Here is a 23451-nt window from a genome sequence, read left to right as displayed (position 1 = left end):
GGGGAATCTCACTATTCAAGTTCCCACCAAGTCACTAGTTATTTTCTGTTTCTCGTGTCCTCTTAAAGTTTTTCTTTCTTTCTTTCTTTCTTTCTTTCTTTCTTTCTTTCTTTCTTTCTTTCTTTCTTTCTTTCTTTCTTTCTTTCTTTCTTTCACAACAATGATACATCTTGTCGAGGTCCGGACTAACCCAGCGGCAAAATCTCAGTTTGTACTTCCTAGTAGGATGTTATGTCATCACTTCCAAATATGGGCACGTTGGAAAGCCGTAAATTCTTGTTGCCGTGCCACTCCTTCAAACACCTGAGAAAAGGGCTTTAATGCATAGTTGTTGTTTTTTTACTCGCATTTTGGCTATAGGTGCATTGACAGCAAGAATTTTATAAATGGGGAAAAAGAGGATCTCAATTTGGCATTAAGATATGCTGTGTACACAAAGTCTTAATCGATGTCAGGGCAGTGTCTAGACCCTCTCAGGGACTATTGAGCCACCCCCACCCCCCGCCCCTCCCCCAGACACAAAAAGAAACCAAGCCTACTAGTGGGGGGAAACATTAAGGGAGATTCCAGAATCTTAATGTGGCAGTGTAGTGTCTACAAGATCCAATTTAAAATCTGATAATCCTCTAAGGCCCACCAAAACCTTAAATCCCAACTCTGATCAATACATGAGAGTAGGATTAATAATTCCCAAATACTGTATTTTTTATAACCATGCTCCATAAATAAGTAAGTTGTGAGCATGACTTCGGAGTAGAAACTGAAGCGTAGCAAGCAAACATACTGTAGGTAACATTGCACTTGTAGGATCAGTCCTCTCATTTATTGCTTCCCCACAAGAGAAAAAATGAGAGATATACCGTATCAACCTCACATTTGACAGTTTTTACTTTATCACACACAGTGATCACACACAGTATGCTCATAACTTTTGATCTGAAAGGACTATAAGTGATGCTAGACTTTGGATGGTCTTTGTGTGTTAATAACTGACACACTCCGTCTACGTTGCCTCTTAATTTGTCATAAATTGGCTATATCGTCGACATATAATAGTTTTCTTCAACTTGAAAAATGTGTGCAAGGTCATGTGTCTTTTGACGGCTAACTTGCTGAGCTCTGCGTATCACACAGGAGGAGTAAGCATTTTGCCTTCACAGGGGTAGAATGCATGCTCTCTTGGATTAAAATCTAGTGATTGACCAGTCGAAGACCTTCCACTGATGAAGTCCGTTGTTGTGTTGTCAGCGTGTTTTGGGTCATTTGCCCAACAAAATGATTTTGTAGATTCCGGAATTGTCCTCAGTGAAATCAAAAACAAAGGAATTGACCTTGCCATGACAATACTTTTGGAAGGGACTGTATGTTTCATGCACAGACAGCCAAACCTTCTCTTGCAGTCTCTTTGCATATACATACTGACACAAACCCACAACTTGATTATACCAATCCCCTCTGCTGCTAATGATGAGCTTGCACGTAATGGTATTGATTACCGTATGTGCCATGCCTGTCAACTGAAAGGCCAGAGGAAAAGGCAAACTTGACAGAGAAGGAAGGAAGGAGTAAGGGGAAGAGAAAGGCAAGGAGGAGGTTGGAGTGAGTGGTCAGTTTGGTGGAACGTCAGAGAGAAAGAGAGAGAGAGGTCAGAGTGATAGAGTGTGAGAGATAGAGAGAGAGACAAAGACACAAGGACTGAAGCCTGATCAATTGTTCATTTTACAAAGTCACTGAGACGTGTCAGTAGTGTGTCAATAAGTGAATTAATTTGTCTGGGGGTCGCCCGACCATGACATCTTCTTCACTCGGCTCCCCTGAGACAATAAGGGGCTTCTAACCACATACACACACACCAGGGTTAAAATAGTTTTGGAATTTTCACTATAGTTATTTCATATTTTGTTTTCAAATTTAGGTAGTTATAGTTAGTTTTCAGTTTGTCAGTCTATATTAGTTTTTTTTTTATCACTATCATTTAGTTGTTGTTTTTTTAAATTAGGTTAAGTATTAGTTTTAGGTTTTTTGTATTTTTACAGTAAGTATCGTGTAGTAAAAACTCAACGAAATTTTTTATTTTAAAGGGGGAGTCATGTCCAATTTTTTCTTTCATAGATCATATTATGTTTGGACTCCCACTAGCCTAAAACACATAACTCTGATTAGTATTGTGTTTGTCAAATATGAATTGAGCAGCAAAATCAACCAATTTGTATACATTTCAGGGGGTGGCCATTTTGCCATTTGCTGTTGACTTAAAATAACATCAGAGTGCCTGGCCTGAGAAATTATATTTGTTGGAGTTGTATGATGCCATTTTCAAACAATTCTAATTTTGACCCCAAATTGGCCCAGTCTTGCTCGCAGCTATAGTTATTGTTCATGTTTGTTAGTTTTGTAAACATAAAATGCAGTCACAGTTAGTTTTCTTCTTCTTTTTTTAAAGTGTTTTACTTTTTGCTAACAAAAACGTTTTTTTCTCAATTTTAGTTTTAGTTATTTTGTTCGTTTTCGTTTCCTGCAAAAACCTTGTCCACACACACACAAGCACACATATAATCCCGCTACCACACAGTTGTGGAAAAAGCGGATCAGGCATTACTCAGAGGCTATTCAATTATAGTTCAGATTTGTGGGAAAGTGCTAAATCAGCAGTGTTGATGAATGTGGACTAACGGCACGCACACTTCACCAAGCAGCCATCCCCAAGGGACGCTGCCGCACGCTGGTGACTGACATCAGTCAGCCACCTAGAGGGACCCTCGATCACTGGCTGCCTGCTGTTTTCATTACAAAGCCATCACCTCCAACACACACAAACACACATTAAGGAGTGCACACATACAACACACCTGTACACAAACTCACTCTCACCCCTGACAGATCCCCCCTCAGTCCTGACTACCCATATTCCTCTCTGTTGAAGATTTCTCTCACACATCCATCCAAATCTCTTCTCAAAGCCCCGAGGTCCTTTCCTGCCCCTCTGTGTTGTCGTCTCACCTCCTCTCCCCCGCACCCCCCCCCCCCCCCGCACTCCCCCCTCCCATCCACCTTTCATGCTCTGCATCTCCCACACTTAAACTCTCCTCGTCGCTCACGACACGAGGCGCCGCATTGTTAGAGGGTGGCTGTGATGGACGCCCCAGGCTCCAGCGCCACTGCACTTTCCTCGTACCGGCTTCACGGCGGACAAACGCGCCGCGGTGCATGCTGGGAGCTTTTCATAAACCCACATCGTCGCACTGTCACCCACAGTTACGGACACATCTGGCGGCTGCCAGAGGGGAGCGGACTGGGACGCGGCGTCACCCGGGCTGACACACACTTTAATATGTACACGGGCGAGAAGAGGCAGCAGATGCGAGCAAGGTGATAGATAGAGCGCTGTGGGAAGAGACGCTGCCTGTTCAATTACAATCATTACTATCACTTAGGGAGATTTGTCATGGTCAAAGTGAGTTGGAGCCGTGGAGGAATTCACCTTGAGGCAGGTGAGAAGGAGTTTACTCTACTTGCACTAGGATGATGATGAAGTCCGCAAAGCTGGTCTTTGCAAAAATGACTGCAGTCAGTTATATGTTTTCAAACTCTTGTTAAACACGACAGGGAATATTCATCAAGGAACAACACAGTAAACCTCCCTTCTTTGCAGGCTCACGGTCCTGCTATTTCACAGATTTATTTATTTTTGGTCCAGTAATAACAAGGTCAGGGATGTCAAACATACCAGACGAGCCAGCTAGCCTATAAAGGGGTCCAATCTGGCCCGTAAAACCAGAACCAAAACTGCAGTTTTTCACTAAAATGAACTGTTGTTGCTAACTTTGTCCATTGGAGGGCGTACTGATGACCACTAAAATAACTTTGTGAAATGTGGCTGTTAGTTGAGATTTGATGTAACCATTTTGCACTCATTTTTGTTAAGAAATTTCAGATTACTCTGCAATAAGGTACTAAAGTAAAAATAATAATAAAATAAAATAAAATAAAGCAATATTTTCAGAATCTAGTTGTAATTATTTGCACCCAAAAAAAGAATATATATATATATATATATATATATATATATATATATATATATATATATATATATATATATATATATATATATTGTGATTTGTGACCTTTGTAGCTTATGGACAAGCTGATCCAGTCCATTTGAGATCAAATTTAAGTGAAAGTGGCCCATGAATTCAAATGAGTTTGACAGCCCTGAACTTGCTATTGTTGCTGTGTTTTGGGGTGTTTGGGCCACTTGGGGGCAGACCACTACTGTTCAACACTGTATAAAGTTGGAAGAAGATGGAAACAGGAAACTCTGGATGTGAACGAATGTATTTCATAATGTGAGTGCTCAAAATGGACCCCATAAGCCTCATAATGAAATAGTGGAAGTGATTTTTTGCAGTAAAATAAATTAAAATGTAAACTATTTGTATTACTTCTATACAATGACAGTTCTCGTCCATTCATCCTTTATCTATACTATACCATTTGTCCTCAATTGGGTCATAGGTGAGCTAGAGTACTATCCGAACTGACTGGTGAGAGGTGGGATACACCTTGCACTGGTTGACTGCTAATCGCAGCTCATATATACTGTAGACAAGCAAGCCTTCACTCTCACATTAACAGCTATGGACAACTTAGAGAGTTTGAAGTTTCCAAATAACCCCACAGACATGTTTTTGGAATGTGGAACAAAGCCAGAGTAAGCAAAGGGACAACAACGAACAGTGAACCTGCAACTCAGAACCTCAGAAATGTGATGCTGACATGCATTTGAATTTTACAGTTGTCCGCTTGAAAGGTTTAACTTTATTTGGTGAGCTTTGAAAACATCACAAGGGGTTTACGCAACAGCAACTGATTATTAGGTTTAGGTTTATTTTTAAAGATTATAAATATGTCATTTGAGTCGTGTTTAGTCAGAATTATAGCTGTGCTTTCTTCTGTCTACTGATAACGCTCTTCCAGCCAAAGTACCGGTACACTTTACTTTTGTGTTCAGTAGGGACGCATTACTTAAACAAGTCAAACCAACAGGTACTGGCTTGGCGTGCAAATTACAGCACTTTCAGTCTTTTTTTTTATACATCCATGGAATATAAATCATTTTGACGTTGTCACTTTTGGGGGAAAAAAGAGGTCATGTAATACGCTTTGCCTTGAAAAGTAATTCTGAGTTGAAGAGACAATGGCAACGTGAACGGTTGCAAAGCCAAAGGGTGACAGAAACAATGACGACACGTACAGAAGGGCCAAATCGAACTGGTACTGATTCAATTGTGCACCTTAATAAAATGTTATTTTGGAATGAGTTATTCTGTTGGAATGCAATGTGTTCATTTATTCTCATGAAATACACAGCCACGCATTGTGACACCGATTATGAATACATGTATATTAACCTTATTATGTATTATTTTCTATAATCTATTATCCAGCGCAAAGTGCAGTCAGTGTAAATGTGTGCACGGTTGGTGTTTTCTTTCTTTTGGTATTGTGCTTGACTAGCGCTGATAGAATAGTACATTTTGTGCAGTTATGCGTTGTTGTGAGATGGAACATAGCTGGCTCCTGGCTAATTGAAGCGGCTCCCCTCATTTCCATTAAAATCAGGGCAGTCAAAGAGCAGACAGTGCTTGACATCGCAGAAGCTGAAACGGACTCGCTGAAACTAGAACAGACATTTTGACTCAGTTGTACTCATCCAACACCAGTTGGACTTACTCTACTGGATTTATGGACAAAAATCCTACAGACACTCAAAAATGTTGTCTAAGAAGAGGGGCAGCTGTTTTGCCAGTTTCCACATCCCAACACTACTGGGATTATTTCATATTCATATGATTTCTCCTAAAAACATAAATGATCCTAACTTCCACGGTTTTCACAAGAAATTGATTTCAATGAAAATTGAAGGCACTCATTTATAAAAAGGTTGGACAAGGTACAATCATTGTGGTCAAATCAAGTATTTGTACTGCCTCTGAATTACACCCTCTGTGAGACCACTTGGAAATATATATATATATATATATAAAAGGATTTGTTTTACAAGAAGGGGTGACTTATACATAGGGATGTAACGATATCCAAACATCATGATATGACAATATGATAGAGGTTGAGGCGATATTAAAAAAAAAACTCACGATACTGTGCAAAAATTAGGATATTGAAAAATTATTTTATATATTTGCTGGTATGACTGCTTTACATGAGAGATAATTGCCGCAATAGCCAAAACATTCCTAATTAAAATGAAGCTGCACTAGAATGCAAACTACAACCTCACTTTTTTACAGCTGTGCTACTTTTAATATCATGACATGACGACAATGATATTGTGGCAATTTTAATATCAGGATATCATGATATCGAAACATCCCTACTAATACGGAAGCATAGAACTGCTAATGTGGAGTAAACATTTTTGACTGGCAATTATGTTTGAATAATAATGACACTAATACGTTTGAAAATACTCTAGAGTGCGTTTGAAAATACTTGTAGACTAAATGCTAGAAACATAGCATATTTTCCAATAATGCCACAGGGGATTACTTGCGCATACGCAAATTAAATAAAAAAGTTTTTTGTAAGCATTTGACACATATTTTACCAATATGTTCGATCATTAAGTTCAATTGTAACTTGTGCAGTGCATGATTTAGGTTCAGCATTTTTTCCTTTAAAGTCAAAAATGTTTACTCCACATTGGCAGTTCCATGCTTCTGTAGACTAATGATTTTTAATCATTCCATAAAATTTTCAACCTCCTGGAATCACATTCATTTGTTTCATGATGGCTTTGTGAAATAAACCTGAGCCTGTCACCAAAGTAGAAAATGTGGTCTTTATTGCCTGCCAAAGCAAGGACTGAACTTTGGCCTTTCTACCCCCATGAGTCATGACCTCTGTCTTGTAAAGGTCTTTGTGGTTGCGGTAGAAAACACACACTCACATAAGCACAAGGCCATTGATTTCATATCACTTCTTCCTCTATTACAACCATGCATCTCCTCGTGTGGGCACGGGAATGCTGCTCCTCTGGAGTACATTTCATGAGGATGAGCGAAGGTCTGAATGACGCCTGACCACATACTGACTCAACACACCCTGAAAGTGCTCAAGAGAAATGAGCGCTAAGGGATGCCGCTATGAACAAATGGGAGTCCTATCTCCATCTTTCATGAAAGAACGCCTCCGTTCTGTTCCCCCCTTCTTCACCATCTCCTCTCAGTCAGGAAGTATCTATTCATCACAGTCAGTGTGTGTATGTGTGTCTCGGGGTACGAGGTGATCTCCAATCTGCCGCGCTACCGGCACCCTAATTCATCAAACATCACCAACAGCATCTCACGCACACATATATGATCATCATCTCCCATCCCAGTGCTTGTCTCTGTCATAAAAACACACACACCGTACTGTACATGTCATCACATGCCTCATGCAAAGCTTATTTTAGTCTCTCCAGCTCATTTCTCTCACCTCCCATGCCCTCCCTGCTGCTGCCTTGCCCTGCCTCCTCATGCACAAGCGCAAGTGCACACAAAGCGCTCATTCCCAGGCAGTCATCCTTAACAGAACAGCCCTCGCTCGGGTAAGTAGATCAGGAGGCTGTTGAGACATGTAGCACCAGAGGACTCAGAGGATAGCAAGCTGTCCCAAAACATTTGTCAACTTGTCACTTGAGGTTATCCTGTTTTTCACACAAAAACTCACCTACTTGCTGTTTTTGTGCGCCATCTGTTGGCATCTTGGTGCCGAGGAAATTATTTCAAGTGAGTTGAGGAGTTTCGTTTGGACAAAAGTACACCGCACATTTTGTAGAGCACATTTTACTCTAAAAAGAGTCTATTTGGTCTCACTCTAAACAGAGTAAAATTTACACTTGGAAGAGTAAATTTTACTGTGTACAAGAGAATTGGCCTATCCCATGACAAAAACCTAGCAAAGCTTTTCTTCCACTCAGAAATTCTAATTAAATTTAAATTATTTTTAGTAAATTTTTATTTTATTTAAAATAAAAAATCATTACACAAGGGTTGAGGAATGAACTCACGACCTTCAGCTTGGTAGACAGCCACTCTACCACCAGAGCAATGCCACCCTAACTGTTTGCTTTTATCCAAAAGGAGACCAAAGACATTCTCTCGTACACACAAAATACTTTAAATAAAATTTACACTGAATATTTTACTCTCTTCAAAGTGTAAATTTTACTCTGTTTAGAGTTCGACCAAATAGACTTGTTTTTATAGTAAAATGTACTATACAAAATTTTCTGTGTAGTCATTTGCCACTGTCTGGTGACATCTAGAGTACAGGCCAAAAAAGTCAAATAGCTACTCGTGGAATTTTGCGATCGCAGTGTGACAGAGTTGGATAGTGTAATCTCCCCAGGATTAAGAGTGCTGCTCCAGTGTTAATGTGACTGTCAATGAGAATTAGGTCCCTGGACCGATCCTCTCCATCCTCTTCTCCACCTCAAGGCTACCCCTCACCACCACCTGCCCCAGTAATGACACCACTCTGCGTGGAGTAAGCACGGTTGAGACAATGGGGGGAATAATTACTCGCTCTCGATACAGTACAAATTGCAGAGGCTAGCGGCAGGACAGCAGAGATATAGGGAGAAGGAAACGAGGTCGGGGAGGGGGTGCTAACAATTAAAACACGATTACTGCGTACATTAGCATGAGGAGAGAGAGAGAGAGAGAGAGAGAGAGAGAGAGAGAGAGAGAGAGAGAGAGAGAGCACAAGATGAGTGCGTGCGTGCATTTCTGGCCAATAGATGTGATCCTTGCGTTCTGCAACACGCCTTCATTCCAACAGACCCTCATTCGGCTCCCATATGCTCAAGATCGTCCTTGGCATCATCTCCATCCCCAACAGCCCAGCTCGAGGCAGTCGAGTCGAGCCCACTCTGCGAATCATCAGCCTCACGAACTCCGTGGCGATCGTTTATTTAAAATGAGTGGCGAGGACACACCGCATTAATTTCGCCCTCAAGCCCGCTACACACGCGCGACTCAATGATCTCACCCGTGCGCTTTTACGCACGGGAATTGCGCGGACGTATTCATTATTATTTATTTGTAATAATTCACCATGACTGCGCGTACACAAACGCATCATTCAGATGAGAATAAGTATATGCTAAGTAATTGTGATAGAATCAGTCAGCACTCGGCATTGTTTTATCATCTTTAAGAACGTTGTACTGAACGTACTGAAATAAATTGAATAAATAAACTTACCCAAATTTATAAACTGGAAATCATGACAGCAGCAAAGTAGGGCTTATCCAGGAGAGACTTTCTACTTCAAACTCCACTGTGTTTTCCTCACAATCCTTTTTTTGGTGATTCCGCTTCGCTTCCAGGAGAACCCAAACGCACCGAATCAGAGGGAAATGAAGCTCGAGCAGAGCAGCGGGCAGCTGCAGCCGGTTCGGGCGACCGTGAGTTCTTGGAACAGCAACGCGCTCCAAATGTCACCAACTCGCAAAGTCCCATCTCAACATCACAGTGAAGAGAAAGTCCCCCAAATAAAAGCGGACGCAACCACTTCAAAGACGCCGCGCTGCTGTGTGGTGTTTTGTTGCCAGACGAACTCTCCGCAGAAGTTTGAGTGGCTTTGTGACAGCCCGGTGGAGCCGCCGAGAAGAGTGATGGCGGTACAGTGGCGCAGTGGCGAGAGTTGCGCTCCTTTCGCTCCACCCGGCCATGCGGGGATCGATTGGTCATGAGAAGTGAGATGCGTGCTCCGTCCTTTCCATTCAGAACACGTGCAACAGCGCCCGCCCAGTTCACCAGCATGTACACCCCCTCAATCCCCCACCCCAACCCTTTTTTTGCCCGCTGATGTCATGGAGTTTACAAGAAGAAGTAGTGGGTTAGAGGGGGTGTGCGGGACTATACAGTAATAAATGTCGATAAAAGAATGCGACTCCTCTTTACCAAAAGAGTTCCTTAGGCTGCTTTTAAAATGCATGATTAAAAGAAAAAATATTTATGTTCGATATCACTTTCCCAGTACACAACTCAAATAGCCACAGATACCAATACCAAGTACCGATACCACTAGTCCCGTTGATACATAAAAAGAAAATGACAGATCATTTTAAAGAAAGATACATATATCCCAAAATAACATTTTCCTCAAAATTTGATAAAATTAATGACAATATTCTCTTCATCAATTTTTTCATTTTGAGTTCTGGACCATAAAACGCCAAAACATGGTGGCCGATACTGGCATCGGTTGCTGTCATAAGTACTGATAACTTGAAATAAGGCCTGGAAATGGCCCGATACCGATCTCTGGAATTGGTACTCGCCCATCTCTCGGTAGAACTGGTTCGCAAACATGTATCAGTAGGCTGAATTGTTCCAACAAAAATGTATGTTTAATAAGAAGACAATTTAAACATTAACACTGCAAAAAAGTTTAACACGATTATAAATGAATGTTTAAAAACAAACACTTGATAAAGATTTGCAAATTCGCCCTACATTCTAAAAATATGCTTGTAGGGTAATTGAAGTCTCTAAAATGGGGTGAATGTGTTTTTTTTGTACTTGCAACCAGTCCAGGGCCGAAAGTCATCTGAGACAGGCTCCAACTTGGACGGTATTGAACTGAATTGAAATTTAATTTATTGAATAAAAAATATGAATTGATTAATTAATGTACTTATATTCATATTGATTTATTTTGTATTTATTTAATTGTTTTATTTTTATTTTTTTATTGGTGATTAATTTAAAAATTAGGGATGGGTGAGTAACGATACCAGGTATTAGTATCGGGCCAATACCTGGCCTTATTTCAAGGTTTCGATTCACACAACGGTGGCCGATACCAATATTGGCCGCCCTCTTGTGGCCATTTAATGATCAGGTACTAGAAATCAGAAATGAAAAGAATATACATTTGTCATTAAGATCATTCAATTTTACAGAAAAATGCTATATTGTGATATATAGGTATTTCTATAAAAATATCTGTCTTTTTTGGGGAGGGGGGGTAATTATCAATATGTCATAAGTATCGATATTGATGACTACTCAAGAGTTAAGTATTTATACTGGTATCAGTGTGAAAAAAAAGTGGTATCAAAATACAACTGAACTGTTGTCAGTGATTCTATCGTGCACCACTAGATAGCGAAAAAAGTCCTAAACTAAAGGGATCCTTGTTGTCTTCATCTAACCACTCAACATTATCTTCCCATCACTTCCCACCTCATTTCCTTCCAAACTTGGATCACATTCCATGCACATGCTGCGTGGATATCGATACTAGAATGTGAATGGTGTAAATATAAACCACCCTCCCACACCCCATGAACAGGATTTAATGATGGTCGCCTCTCTGTTTCAGCACCAAGAGACTTGCTGAACAATTATCCCATCCCCGGGAATATTCTCGTGCGTTGATGCCGATTGATTACAGGGTGTTGTATATACGGGCCTTTAAGACCGAGCGGAGGTCGATGCGTGCTAACGACCGAAGGTGACGAGTATCCAATCTCATACAAATTTATATTGGCAGAACTGCTCGGTCCTGGATCAGTGTCTTTTTGCGGTGCATGCGTACATGAGTTTCGAGAGGTGACAGAAATGAAATGAAATGAATTTGAACTTTAGAAAGTGCTGACGTCATGCAGACATTTTGAACTGTGTGTGCATGTTTAAACTGAGCTCATAGATGCAGTTTTGTTTACAAGATTCCAAATAAATTGAGTTTCAGGACCACGGATAGCACCAGATTGTCTTGTCACTGAGCCTCTCTCCTTTGAGCCTGCATGTCAAGGAAACAGTCACATCCAGGGAGGAGACACAAGAATTTCAACTGTGTAGAACTTTGGGGAAAGGGAACAAAATACTACACAGCTTTAAGCAACAACATTGAATTGAGTTTTCAACACAATGGTGTAATGATGATCAGAAGGAAATTGGCAGAAAATATTATGCACTGTATCTTATTACCCAAGAAGGGCGAGATAGAGAAAAACCACATTTTACACACTTAACAAAACATGATTTTTTTTTTTTAAATCCAATTATATAGCCATCTGTTAGACCATCAGTTTGCTATACATTTAATGGGGGTACAAGGTTGGTCAGGAAAGAGCAGATGCTGAGAGTGTCGTGAATCATGGATATAGCCTCTATTTCAACACTCCCACAATCGAACAATTTTCACCCAGAGGGAGAGTTGCAGGTTAACTGTTGTTGACTGGAGGATAGAATATAGCCTCATCACAATCGACATTCCTTTGTTAATCACCCTCTAATGTATATACATTACTTTATATATATAATCTAGGAGCCAGGAAAGGAAATCAATGTAGGCCCATCGGTTTGTAATTCATTCCAATTCATTGAGTTTTCAAGGTGTTTGAAATAAGATCATTAAACTGTTTCATGATGGATTTGTGAGAACTCCGGGCACAATCAACAACAAATGTGAGTGGTGGGGGGTGGGGGGGTGAACCAAACCCTACCTCAAAAGTGCGAATTTGTCAGCACATGCATGACTTAAGATGCTAAAACAGTTTGACTGGCACACAAACAGTTGGCAAATGCAGTATATAAGCTAAAAAAAAAAGAAGAAAGACAAGGTAATGATTTGAAGCAGTCACAAAGGTTAATGAGTGCACTAGTGCAGACATGTCGGTTTCCCTGCTTTTGATTCCCACCCTGAATAGTGATTCTTTACTCTTCGCGAGGTCACTGGCAGTAACCCGAGCTAGGCCATAAATAGTGTCCATCCACAGAGAGGATGTCAATACAACCAAAGTTCAGACACAACATCCTCCGAGAACAAGCTGCTGCCTGGTTCACCGCATCAAACTTGTGGTGAATTGGAGATGACAAAATTGGGCAAACATTATTGCTCTGTGACCCGTGAAATGTGTGTGAACTCATTATTTTTGACCATGCATACTACTGGGAGTAATCATAGAGCACGGGGAGGATTTTGATTCATTTGTGGGGTTGTACTGCCCCCATGTGGCTAGGATGCATCACTGCTAACTGAGGTAAAAAAAAAAAAATTTGAGGTCATGCAGATTTATTATGGTGACAGTAAAAAAACTGAACTAGTGCCCTTTTGCAAAAAAGTCATTTTCCTCCTTAAACCGACACTCAGTAAAATAATGAAAGTAGCAAAGGGATGCCTGGCATCAGCAAAAACTGTCAGGAAAGAAAGTTCAGCTTGTTTCCCCTCCAAGGTCACACTTCAAAAAGATGATTGATTTAATGAGGATGAAGTAAATCTTTGATGTCTCATACGATCAACATGCAGGCAAGGGAACATTAGTGTGCTTTGAAAATGTTTTTAATGAAAATATTGCATTTTTCCCACTAACTAAAAACTTCAATCCAGCCAACAGTTTCTCAGCTTACCATTATTTATTTGATCAAATACAATGGCAAAGTCAAGCAAAACACCATCATCATAGGGCAAATGTGGGCAATCTCGGACCTCGAGGGCCGGAGTCCTGCAGGTTTTGGAGGTTTGCAAGGGCAACATGCAAAACCTGCAGGACTCCGGCCCTCGATGCCCACCTCTGTCATAGGGTCTTCTTATTGATTGCAGTAGACTGCAAGAAAATGGTGCAACTTCCATGTGGGACGGACAGCACTTATAGTTTGGATATCTAAAGGGGACCAAGTGAAAAAAGATCATTCTCAGTATTTATGGCATATCGAGGAAAAAGATCTAAACAGAAAATAAATACACACACACAAATCAATTAAGAGTCTGTCTGATACATTTAAACACTTGAGTGACTAAATTGGATCATATTTTCCAACCATCCATTTTCCATAACACACATCATTTCAAATACTTTACGGTAACTTTTCCAGTATTTATATTAGTGTTGATGCAGATGACACATACTAATCGTGTTATTTCTTTTTCAGCTACTCTTTTTAAAGTTATAGTCTCAGGTTTAGCCCATTTCTATCGCGCTTGTTAGTTTGTTATCAAATTTGGTCAAACTTATCCCGTTTTTTTAGTCAAGCTCTTAGATGAATTATTTTTAGTTAATTTTAGTTTGCATCCATGTGTAGCTAGCTGCCCAGGTGATTTGTGATACTTCTGTCTACTTTAACTAAACCTAAAATTTAAGTGAAACCATATTTGCTCGACCAGTATAACATATCTCAGCACAAATTCAACTTCACGCACAATTATATCAACAAGTGGCTACTATCGCTACAAGCTAATAAGTGAGTCAGCATTAATTTGCAATCGCTTTAACGTTATTGTTGGAACATTACAGCCACTGGTTTAATGTTACGTTATAAATGACCATCACCAAAGTTTTTGTTAACTTACCATGATGTCTTTGTGGTGAACTGCGATTTGTCTCTTCTGCTTTGTGTTTTGTCCAGCTACCTTGTGCCCACATTCCTTCCCTACGACTAAAATCAAGCATGTTTTTTGTCTCCACTTCATTCATGTGTCCATACTGCATATCACGTATTCTCTTTTCTCCCAGATCCCATGCAAAGGTTTGAAATGGGGTGTGTCACTTTTTGTTTTAGTGGCAGATTACATCATGTAATTTTCGTCTCGTCTTTCTTCTTGAACTAAAATGCCCATAGATTTTAGCCCAGTCTTTATTTGGTGAACTATATTTTCCTCTCCTCTTACTCCACAAAATTGCATTATGGTTTGGGTTTTTAGTCTTGTCTAGTTTATGTCTGGTGAATAATATTTCCATATATATTTTTCGTAATGTTTATTTTTCTGTCAGTAAATTAACACTACATACGAATAAAAAACAGTACAGATATGTAGTTCAGCTTTCTATTTATTTTTATTTTTAACCTATCCACTGTAAGACTTACCGGCTCCCTGTTTTTGTGGTTGCTTTGGCAACATTTGAGCGCCAAGGAACAATAAAGTGAGGCAAGAGTTTCATTTAGGTCAAAGTAGTCCTTTACTGCCATCTTGTGGCATCTATGGGCAATTACAAACCCTTTTGGGGGGATGTTAATTACTTGCTCAATTTGTGGCAATACACCCGTAAGGGTTCAACTGAACTGATAAAAAAACAAATTCTGATAAAATTCAGAATTGTTACTATTCTATGATGCTGGTATGTTGTGGATGTATTCTTATTATCAGGTGTAACCGTCAACGGCTCAGAAGAGACTCAAATCAAGGTGACATGAACCAAACGTAACAACAGGCCACATGTTACGGGACACCGGAACAGCTGCTCATTAGCCAACTTTATGGAAGCAGCGGTGGCACAGGAAATGAAGAACTCATATTTCTTGTAGTTTTCCAGATGTGGCAACTGCTCATATCTCATCTGAGCCTCCTGGTGTATAGATTTCACTCATTATGACTTATCAAACCAGACAACAGGACATGACAAAATTCTTTGAATGACACCAGAGATATTCAAGCCCCCCCAAATAAATCTAAATACCAATGTCACTATGTCTCTTGGTGTCAGCTACTTGCGTGTTGTTCTTTTTGTTTTCCCACCCGAGGACTCTACAGTTCATCACGCATGATACAACGCTGCCATTTGGGATGCTGTGTGATGTAAAGTGTTGCCTCCTGCACAAGGCGCATGAATTCCTCCACGTCAAAAGAGTAGTTGGTGAACTTGGGATGGTCTCCAAGAGTCGGGTGGTGACCCTACGGAAGACATTCATGTAGGAAAGGAGGGGGAAATGACGGTGTCAGGTTTTTCTATTATGGTATACATATTTGAAGATTATTGCTCAAGACTGAGAACTATGGAACAATGTCATTCAGAATTGTGAAGAAGATGCAGGATTTTTCACCATTTAAATTTTTTAGCACAATAATTTAAAAAAAAACAGCAATAAAGAAAATAATGAGATGGTCCATGCACACGGTTGTCACATTTATGAAGGAAATCTGTCTGCTTGCACCTCGAATTCACCAAAATTGCATTACACTTCCTGGGCCAATAGTTAGACACGGTCCCAGCAGGCATAAAGTTTAGCCTACTTTCAGACAACAAATCATCAGGTGCACCAGTTTAGACCAATATTTATGGCAAACACACATGGATGTGTTTATGTGTTAGATCATATGTTGGAGGAGTTATTGCTCATGGACTTTCCCTTACCTTGTCCTTGGGGTACACTTTGTCCTTTTTCTGCCAAGTCATATAGTGAATGCCCCGCAGCCGCGCCAAATCTCGATAGCAACCCTCATCCTGACAATTATACCTGAGAGAGATAAAAGCACAACTTTCATCTCTTGCTATCCTCCATCTGCCTCTTTCGCTCTTTCTTGTTAAATATTGCTTCTGCAATCACTGCTTGGTGTCACTCAAAGATAAACAGGGATTCACTCACAGCTCAAAGACCACAGCCCAGTCAGGTAGGAAGAGTAGATGCGTAAGTCCTGCCCCGTGCATTCCGATGAAGATGTCCGAGTTGTGGGTGATCCTCAATTGTTCGAGGAACGGAACATTCCTAAAAGAGTCACAGAAAGCAACACCGTCACCAATCCGCTGTATGCGAAACGTCACATGACCAAGCCCGAAAAATGTGATCATTGACCTCCTGTGAATGCCACCATAGTGAGCATGATTGTTTGAAGCCAAACTTGCAAAATAACACACAAAACATTACAGCTGGTCTTTTTGGACAAATGTTAAAGACATGTACAACGTTTATTTATCCAAATATGTTGGCTGCATGTAAACACAAATGAAGCCTATACATCTGCTACTGTTATATTTGGTAGCTCTGTGGTGACATATTGTGTTTAAAAAAATGACAATGTAGGAATAGGTTAGGCATATGTCAGATTCACAGTTGAAAATGCACAAGAAAAAAAACTCACTCACTTATATTTGTAGTCAAACACACTGACCTCCAGCTGCGGCACTGTTTTAAGCGCATTTACAAGCTGCAATAAAAATACGAGAATAAGATAGAGTGAGAAAAACTGTGGATCGTCAAGATATGATAATTGCTCAAGTACAATAAAAAGCATTGATGTATTATATGCAACCCCAAAATTGGTCTTCAAAAGCAGATTTTTATTTGTACTAGAGGCATTAACCTTAAAAAACTGACATATGATCATTGGTATGGAAAACCCTGTTCTCAGATTCTCCGTTTATTACTGTCAGACCAGCAACATAACAAAACAATAATCTGCCACATCTGGGAAAAGTCAACAGGCAAGTTAGGCAACAGAAAAGGTAGCTCTTACCAGGGTTTTAATAGTTTGGGATTTTTCATTTTAGTTACTTTTTATTTTATTTCGTTTTGACAGTTTTTAATATATATACATTATTGATGGAGTGCAACATTAAAAAAAAGGTCACTGAGTATCGTGTAATAAAGTAAAGTACAATTCTCAAAGGACTGTCTGACCTTCCTACTTCTGTACAGATGAACAGCAATGCATGAACAAACACATTTCAAATTAACCCCGGAAGCTTATGGAGGAGAAAAGGAAGAGGTGCCTCGAATAAATAGACAAGAAAGAGAAGGAGAAAGAAGCTGGACTCACCTCATTTTGGTTTATTATTCTTCTGTATTCTGTGCTGCGCGCAAGCAAGGTAACACGAACACGGCCCGCCTAAAAAAAAAAAAAAAAGGCGTTCATTTTCAGAAGAAGACAAAACACGCAAAAAATGTGAAACTGCTCAGTGAAAATAATGGAAACGTTATTTTGCCGGCATTACTTTAACATTTTTAACATTTAAAACTCATGTTCAAGATAGCAGTCTCTAAGATGAATTTGCATCAAATTAGCGAAGTGTATACAACCATATTCAGTAAATATATAGAGTGCGAGTTCATTCTGTTTCAGTGATTTTAATGGTAAGAAGCATACTGCATTAGGGGAATATTAACAGAGGAAATTACATACTCATTGTTACCAGAGAAGGTGACAAAGAAGACATGTTCTAATGATGATGTCAAAAAGCACACATTTCCCTGACTGAGAATCAAACCCAGGCCACGGCCGTGAGAACACCGAATCCTAACCACTAGAAAACCAGGGAGACATTAGGAAGACCAGACAATGTTTCTGCAGTCTCACTGACATATAAGTGAGAGTTTCGCCAAGGCTCTTCACATTTAGGTGCAAGAAACATTCAATAGTTGTGCTAGTGGGGGTGAGTAGTACTGCTGGATTAGTCTGTTTAATTCTTATTCCAGTAACCCAATATTAATCAGAATACCTGTTTAGTCTGTCACATAGAACATATTATTGCAAATGTTATTTTTTTAATAGAATGTCCTTTTAAGCCTTGTAAAAGCACTTATATCTGGTTTGATTATATACTTCGGTTCTTACCATGGGTCCATTCTGCAGTATGTTCAGACGATGGAGGACATGTTGCGAGAATGCCCGAAACATCCCTTCACTGTAGCAATCGGAGATCTGCCATCAAATACAACAGGTAAATTACATTTACTGGTAGTAGAAAATCTGTGAATAACTGACGCCCGTTATGATTGCATTGGGGGGGAAAACACACGATTTTTCAGCAAAATAGCTTCTTTTTTTTTCATTTTGCAAAGATTGCCTGGGAAATAATCAAAACTGTCTAAGATTGATATCAGTGAAATGCATAGACAGGAGAAACAAAATAAACAAAAACATCCTCAGAAAACTCAAACAAAATTTTAAACATAAACACTCACAATAATTTACATAACAGTGTAAGATACTCACAAAATATTTGCATACATTGTATGATTTCCCACTTGCTGGGTGGACTACCCAGATCCCTAAAATCTTTAGCCAAATAGCACAAACGTAAACCATTTACATAAATAAGAAAAAAATAATAATAATTCAACAAACAAGAAGAGTCCAGTTGCCCTTTGTCAATTACCATGACAATCTACTATTTAAAAAACGCATAGGTATTTTTTATTGATACTGTGACCATAAGTTAAAAATGACTTGTGCAATTATGCTAATAGGCTAACAAAATACTGTAAGTTACCAGTTATATTTATATATTGCATACCAATTATCAGTGATACACTCAGCTTTTCTTATGGCCAAATACTAATGTTCATATTTGAATGAAAATTCATTCAGTACAGTACAGTCCATAACGGAAGGAATACCATTCATACGGTACTACCTCCTTTTGGCCGAAGCAAATTCAGTAGAGTGTGTTATGGTCATAATTCACACAAATACACACATGTATTTATTGAGCAACTTACGAGTGGTGTGTTGTAATAGAGACCATATCTCATTCTTGGGAGAAGGGAGAAAAAGGCATCTTTGAAACATACCTATTAAAAGCATGAAATATAGTAAATACATGTCATTGCCATTAGGTAGCTTTATACCAAAATGCCGCCTATAAAAATATTGATCTTTATAAAGGTTGAACTTACTCTTTTAGAATCATAGGTCTTCAGGTGAATGACATCAGATTGTGAGAAGGCCTTCCATGTTTCACTAAACAAATCTCCATATTCATAAAAGCTCTATTAAATTACACAGAACAAAAAGAAAAGATTAAAACTTAGCAAAAATGTTTTGTAATAAAATAATGATCTCCACTTCTTAAATAAAGGGATTTAAGTAAAAACAAAAACAAACAGTATATCCGATTTAATGATTCATTGAACAATACCAGGTTAGGTTAGGTGCAGCCATAATCTAGAGACTTCAGTCAATCTACCCCCTGCCTTAGAATTAACTCCCACCAGAGTACATAGCGTTTTCAATTTCAGTTTTAACACAACCTTAATTCTTAGACTGGTACACTTTGCTGTTCTGGTTACTAATTATTTCATACCTTATATGTTGTTTTTAAACTTTGAAATAAAATGTGCTTTATAGGTTTTAAAGGTGCATGTAAATAAAATGTATTCATATTATTATTAACTCATTCACTCCCATCCATTTTCACTGAAGCAACCCTCGCTCCCGGCTGTTTTACTGGATTTTGACAGATTTTGCAAGGCCCACAGAATATTGTGTTCTATTGCTATAAAAACATACCAAAAGAAAGATTAGAGTATCTTCTTTCATCAAGAAAAAAAAAGTATATTTCTATCTGTTTCCGTTTTACAGCAATTAGAATATACCTGAGTTGAGAACTGTGGGTAAATTAGCTTTTTTTTTAACATGGCCCTGGTTGATCTCTTTTGATCTGCTGCCACCTACTGGCCGTTTTTGTAATAACTACAATTGCTTCAAGCATTCTCCTTAGTTCAGAGGCTGCATCAAAGCCTTTCTGTATGCTCTAGCATAATAAATAAAAACATTTTACAAAAACGTATAAATGTGTTTTTGGGACACTTAAAACATTTAAAATAGAACATATTTACACATTTTTGGGAGCAAATGAGTTAATATATGTTACTGATAACATATTTGACCTTTAAATCAAGCAAAAATGAAAGCTACCTACCGTGTCCCACATTACTACGTTGATGTCAGAGCTAAAGGAGTTGTTAATGTGCTGGGATATATAGAGGTTGACAAAGTCACAGAAATGATGGTACATGTTCACTCCTGGAGACAATAGAAATGATTATTTATTGTCACATGACTGAAAATGGGAAAATGTTGATGACAATGAACAATGTCAAGTGCCAAACATGGTATTATACACTACATCAATTGCAATAAGGCATAGAAACATTTGAAATCAACAAGTTAGCATGCACACTTCAAAATGCACATCCTCTAAATCTAAAATATTTATTTGTATTTAGGTTTAATGAGCATTATAAAGTTTTGACTATTGATCTTAATAGTGCAACAAATATATATTTGTTTTTAAGTCTTACCAGCATCCAGTTTCATGAAAATTGTGGGTTTTTCTATTATGATGTCGCAGGATTCAGAATGAAAGGGATGAAAATCCAACTCTGTGAACGTTTGAAGCTCTGCAAACCTACAAAAGTATGAATGCACTGTAAAATGTCAGTAGAGTCAGAAGTAGGCCATTAGCAACTATACCTGTGGTGCTACTACTGCAACAAAGAGACAGCAAGATAATAATACGGACACTGTAGCAGTGTCAAAACAATAACTGTGATGACGGCCAAAGACTTCGCAGTGACTGAATCGACGTGGGAGTGCATGGTCATCTACAACGATGCTCATCCTGACTCTTGCATGCATGCCAATTAATTTGAAAAACTACAACATTTATAACTGCCAGCACCGTGACCAAGGTGCATGAGATTGATAAGCTATTGATTCTTAAGGAAATTATGGTTTTCTCTCTAAGTAATTAGTAGAGGGTACACATGAACCTCTCACCAAGACTGTAATGGACTCTTGTGCTGTCCCGCTGCAGCAAGTGCTTGCTTGTTGAGTCTGCAACGACCACCAATCTCACCTTTCTGAATGAAGTCCTCCTTGTACCTGGAGAATAAACATGAGTGAGACGAGAGACTTTTAATCAGTGGATTGTCTTTTTAGTCATGGTATTTAAAAAAAATTAAATAGCGACCTTTCATGACTTCTGCGTGGTCTCCGCAAGTCCAGGTAAAGGCTAGTTGCTCTACAGAATCTCGCATGGCTAGTGCATCGCAAAGAGGAGTCCCCCTGGAAAAATGTTTCAAAATTAACAATAATATACTGTAACATGTTTTTGTTTTTTTTCATATTATGACTGAACTACTTAGTCATCCTATGCAGGTACTTTTAAACATGCCTGCTGTTTTTTTCCTGTTGACTTAATGGCCCCGTGGGAACTAAGGAAATGAGCAAGACTTACGGGTTTGCTGGCCTTGCAAAGTGTTTTGAGCTCAGAGCGGCGCTTCTTGACGTAGCCAAAATCGGCCTGCTTCCAGAAAAGATCCTGGGCTGCCTCCAATGAATCTGCCCTAACAGTAAGTACATACACTGTAAATATATATACAATTCAGCAAAGTGACAGCACAATAGCTCCATCCAAGGAAAAGCAATTGGAGAAACAGTTTGGCATATTAAATGAGGAGTACCATCCAGAGTCAGCTTTGTTGCAATTGGGATAGCTGAAGCGGTTCTCTGGATCACATTTCTTCTCATAACCCCAACAGGATGACAAATTCAACAGGGCCAACTTCTGTTTAAAAAAAAAACGTAAGCATAAAGGACTCTATGCATTCATGAGTGTTCCCACTGTCACTGTTAACACTGGAACATATTTTGCACAATAAAAAACATTACAAGAGAAAAAAAAATCAACACATTGAGAAATTGATATTTGCTCAAATAAAGCTATTATGACAAAGCACACATCTTACTTGAAAAGGACAGAGTGGGTCAAGCCTGCATTGCTTGGCGACCTTCTTGTTGTTGTACAGGAAGTAAGGTATGTGCTCCTGCGGCAGGGAAATGCTGCTGTAGTTGAAAATCGGTGCTGAGGTCTTGTGGTTGCTGTTCTGACTGGTGACCACAGCAGCAGAAAAGAGTATATCCAACACTGCCAAGAGCAGCGTAGCAAGAATCACACAGCTATGCATGTGGGCTGCTGAAACCTGAGGTCAAAATGAAGAAAGTGATGACCGTAAAGTTTGGTTAGGAGCATGACACTCACACCACAATGGAACAATTTGCGGGCATGTCAAGTGTGTGGGAACTACTGTACATTCCAAGCAGATCTGAGTCCAACATAAGGAAACAGCCTGCTGCAGGAAGCACTGGTTGGTTAGCGCTTTCCGACTTTTGTTTGGGTAATCATAACTTGGGAGTAGCAAGAAGCAAATAATAGTAGCCACTGTCAGAAATTGCTGCCCCAGTCACCCCAAGCTACTTTATATTTGACTTATTAAAATAGAATTACAAATTATTTTCTCACCCCGCTTTTGGTCCGTATAGAGAAAAAAAGGTATGCCGGAGTACCAGGAGAAACCCCACGCAAGTACATCTTCAGTACAGTAGTCGCTAGTGATGACTCTATAGTGAGTGTTGTCAAACTTGTAGGTAACAATCGCTTATCATCTTTAGACTTTCGGATGTATTGGTAATAACGCATTCATTCGCTGGTGTGAAGTAATGTTTGGTTCCAAACATGTGTACGTGTTCCGAGCTTGCTTGCGATGTTGCGTGTATACTAACTGGAGAGTTAGCTATCATGACGCTAATTCATTTGAATGCTAAGGCGATGCATCTTGCTGGAAAAGGGCTGCGCGTATGTTGTACGAATAGTATCACATACAAACAGCTCAAAATCAATCACCGCCGTGTTGTGGTAAGTTGAAGGGAGGTCACGTTTACCTGAATACACAACTTAATTGTCGCCGAAGTGAAGCGCTGCTGGTGCCGGTGGTCGCCATAACACCGGAAAACTGTGCAGTTAATGACTACTACCGCTGGGGGGCGCTCGTTTTCACAATACACTCTGTGGAAGCCTATCGCTCATGTCAAACTGTTCAGCTCGATTAGAACATTTTAGGGATACAAATTTCCCCAAATTCCACACTTTTC

At 39.4% G+C, this 23451-nt stretch overlaps 2 protein-coding genes across 3 annotated transcripts in view; both read right to left on the bottom strand.

The window, feature by feature from the left end:
- The window catches only part of tafa4b (TAFA chemokine like family member 4b), a 43082-nt gene extending 33302 nt beyond the window's left edge, over positions 1-9780 (bottom strand). The window contains exon 1 of the mRNA XM_086087178.1: positions 9273-9780. The gene's annotated coding sequence lies outside the window, so the exon portion shown is untranslated. The remainder of the gene's footprint in view (positions 1-9272) is intronic.
- A 5050-nt stretch (positions 9781-14830) lies between these two features.
- On the bottom strand, positions 14831-23348 carry eogt (EGF domain-specific O-linked N-acetylglucosamine (GlcNAc) transferase). 2 transcript variants are annotated; one of them, XM_086088163.1, is made up of 16 exons: positions 23242-23348; positions 22269-22502; positions 21984-22087; positions 21758-21866; positions 21491-21585; positions 21298-21402; positions 20820-20926; positions 20438-20541; positions 19413-19505; positions 19236-19307; positions 18349-18435; positions 17554-17622; positions 16880-16941; positions 16383-16502; positions 16151-16253; positions 14831-15690 (listed from the first exon to the last, which is right to left on the bottom strand). In XM_086088163.1, exons 2-16 carry the CDS (start codon positions 22485-22487, stop codon positions 15544-15546), a joined length of 1596 nt encoding a protein of 531 aa, XP_085944289.1. In that variant the 5' UTR covers positions 22488-22502; positions 23242-23348; the 3' UTR covers positions 14831-15543. The 2 variants fall into 2 exon arrangements, with proteins under 2 accessions (XP_085944289.1, XP_085944290.1); XM_086088164.1 differs by lacking the exon at positions 23242-23348 and having other exon boundaries at positions 21758-21861; positions 22269-22417.
- Between the last annotated feature and the right edge of the window lie 103 nt (positions 23349-23451).

The sequence above is a fragment of the Leptonotus elevatus genome, chromosome 10, assembly GCF_054856555.1.
Source record: "Leptonotus elevatus isolate MCC_2025b chromosome 10, RoL_Lele_1.0, whole genome shotgun sequence".
NCBI lineage: Eukaryota > Metazoa > Chordata > Actinopteri > Syngnathiformes > Syngnathidae > Leptonotus > Leptonotus elevatus.
The sequence above is the reverse complement of the archived record's forward strand: the minus strand, read 5'-3'. Positions and strand labels throughout refer to the sequence as shown.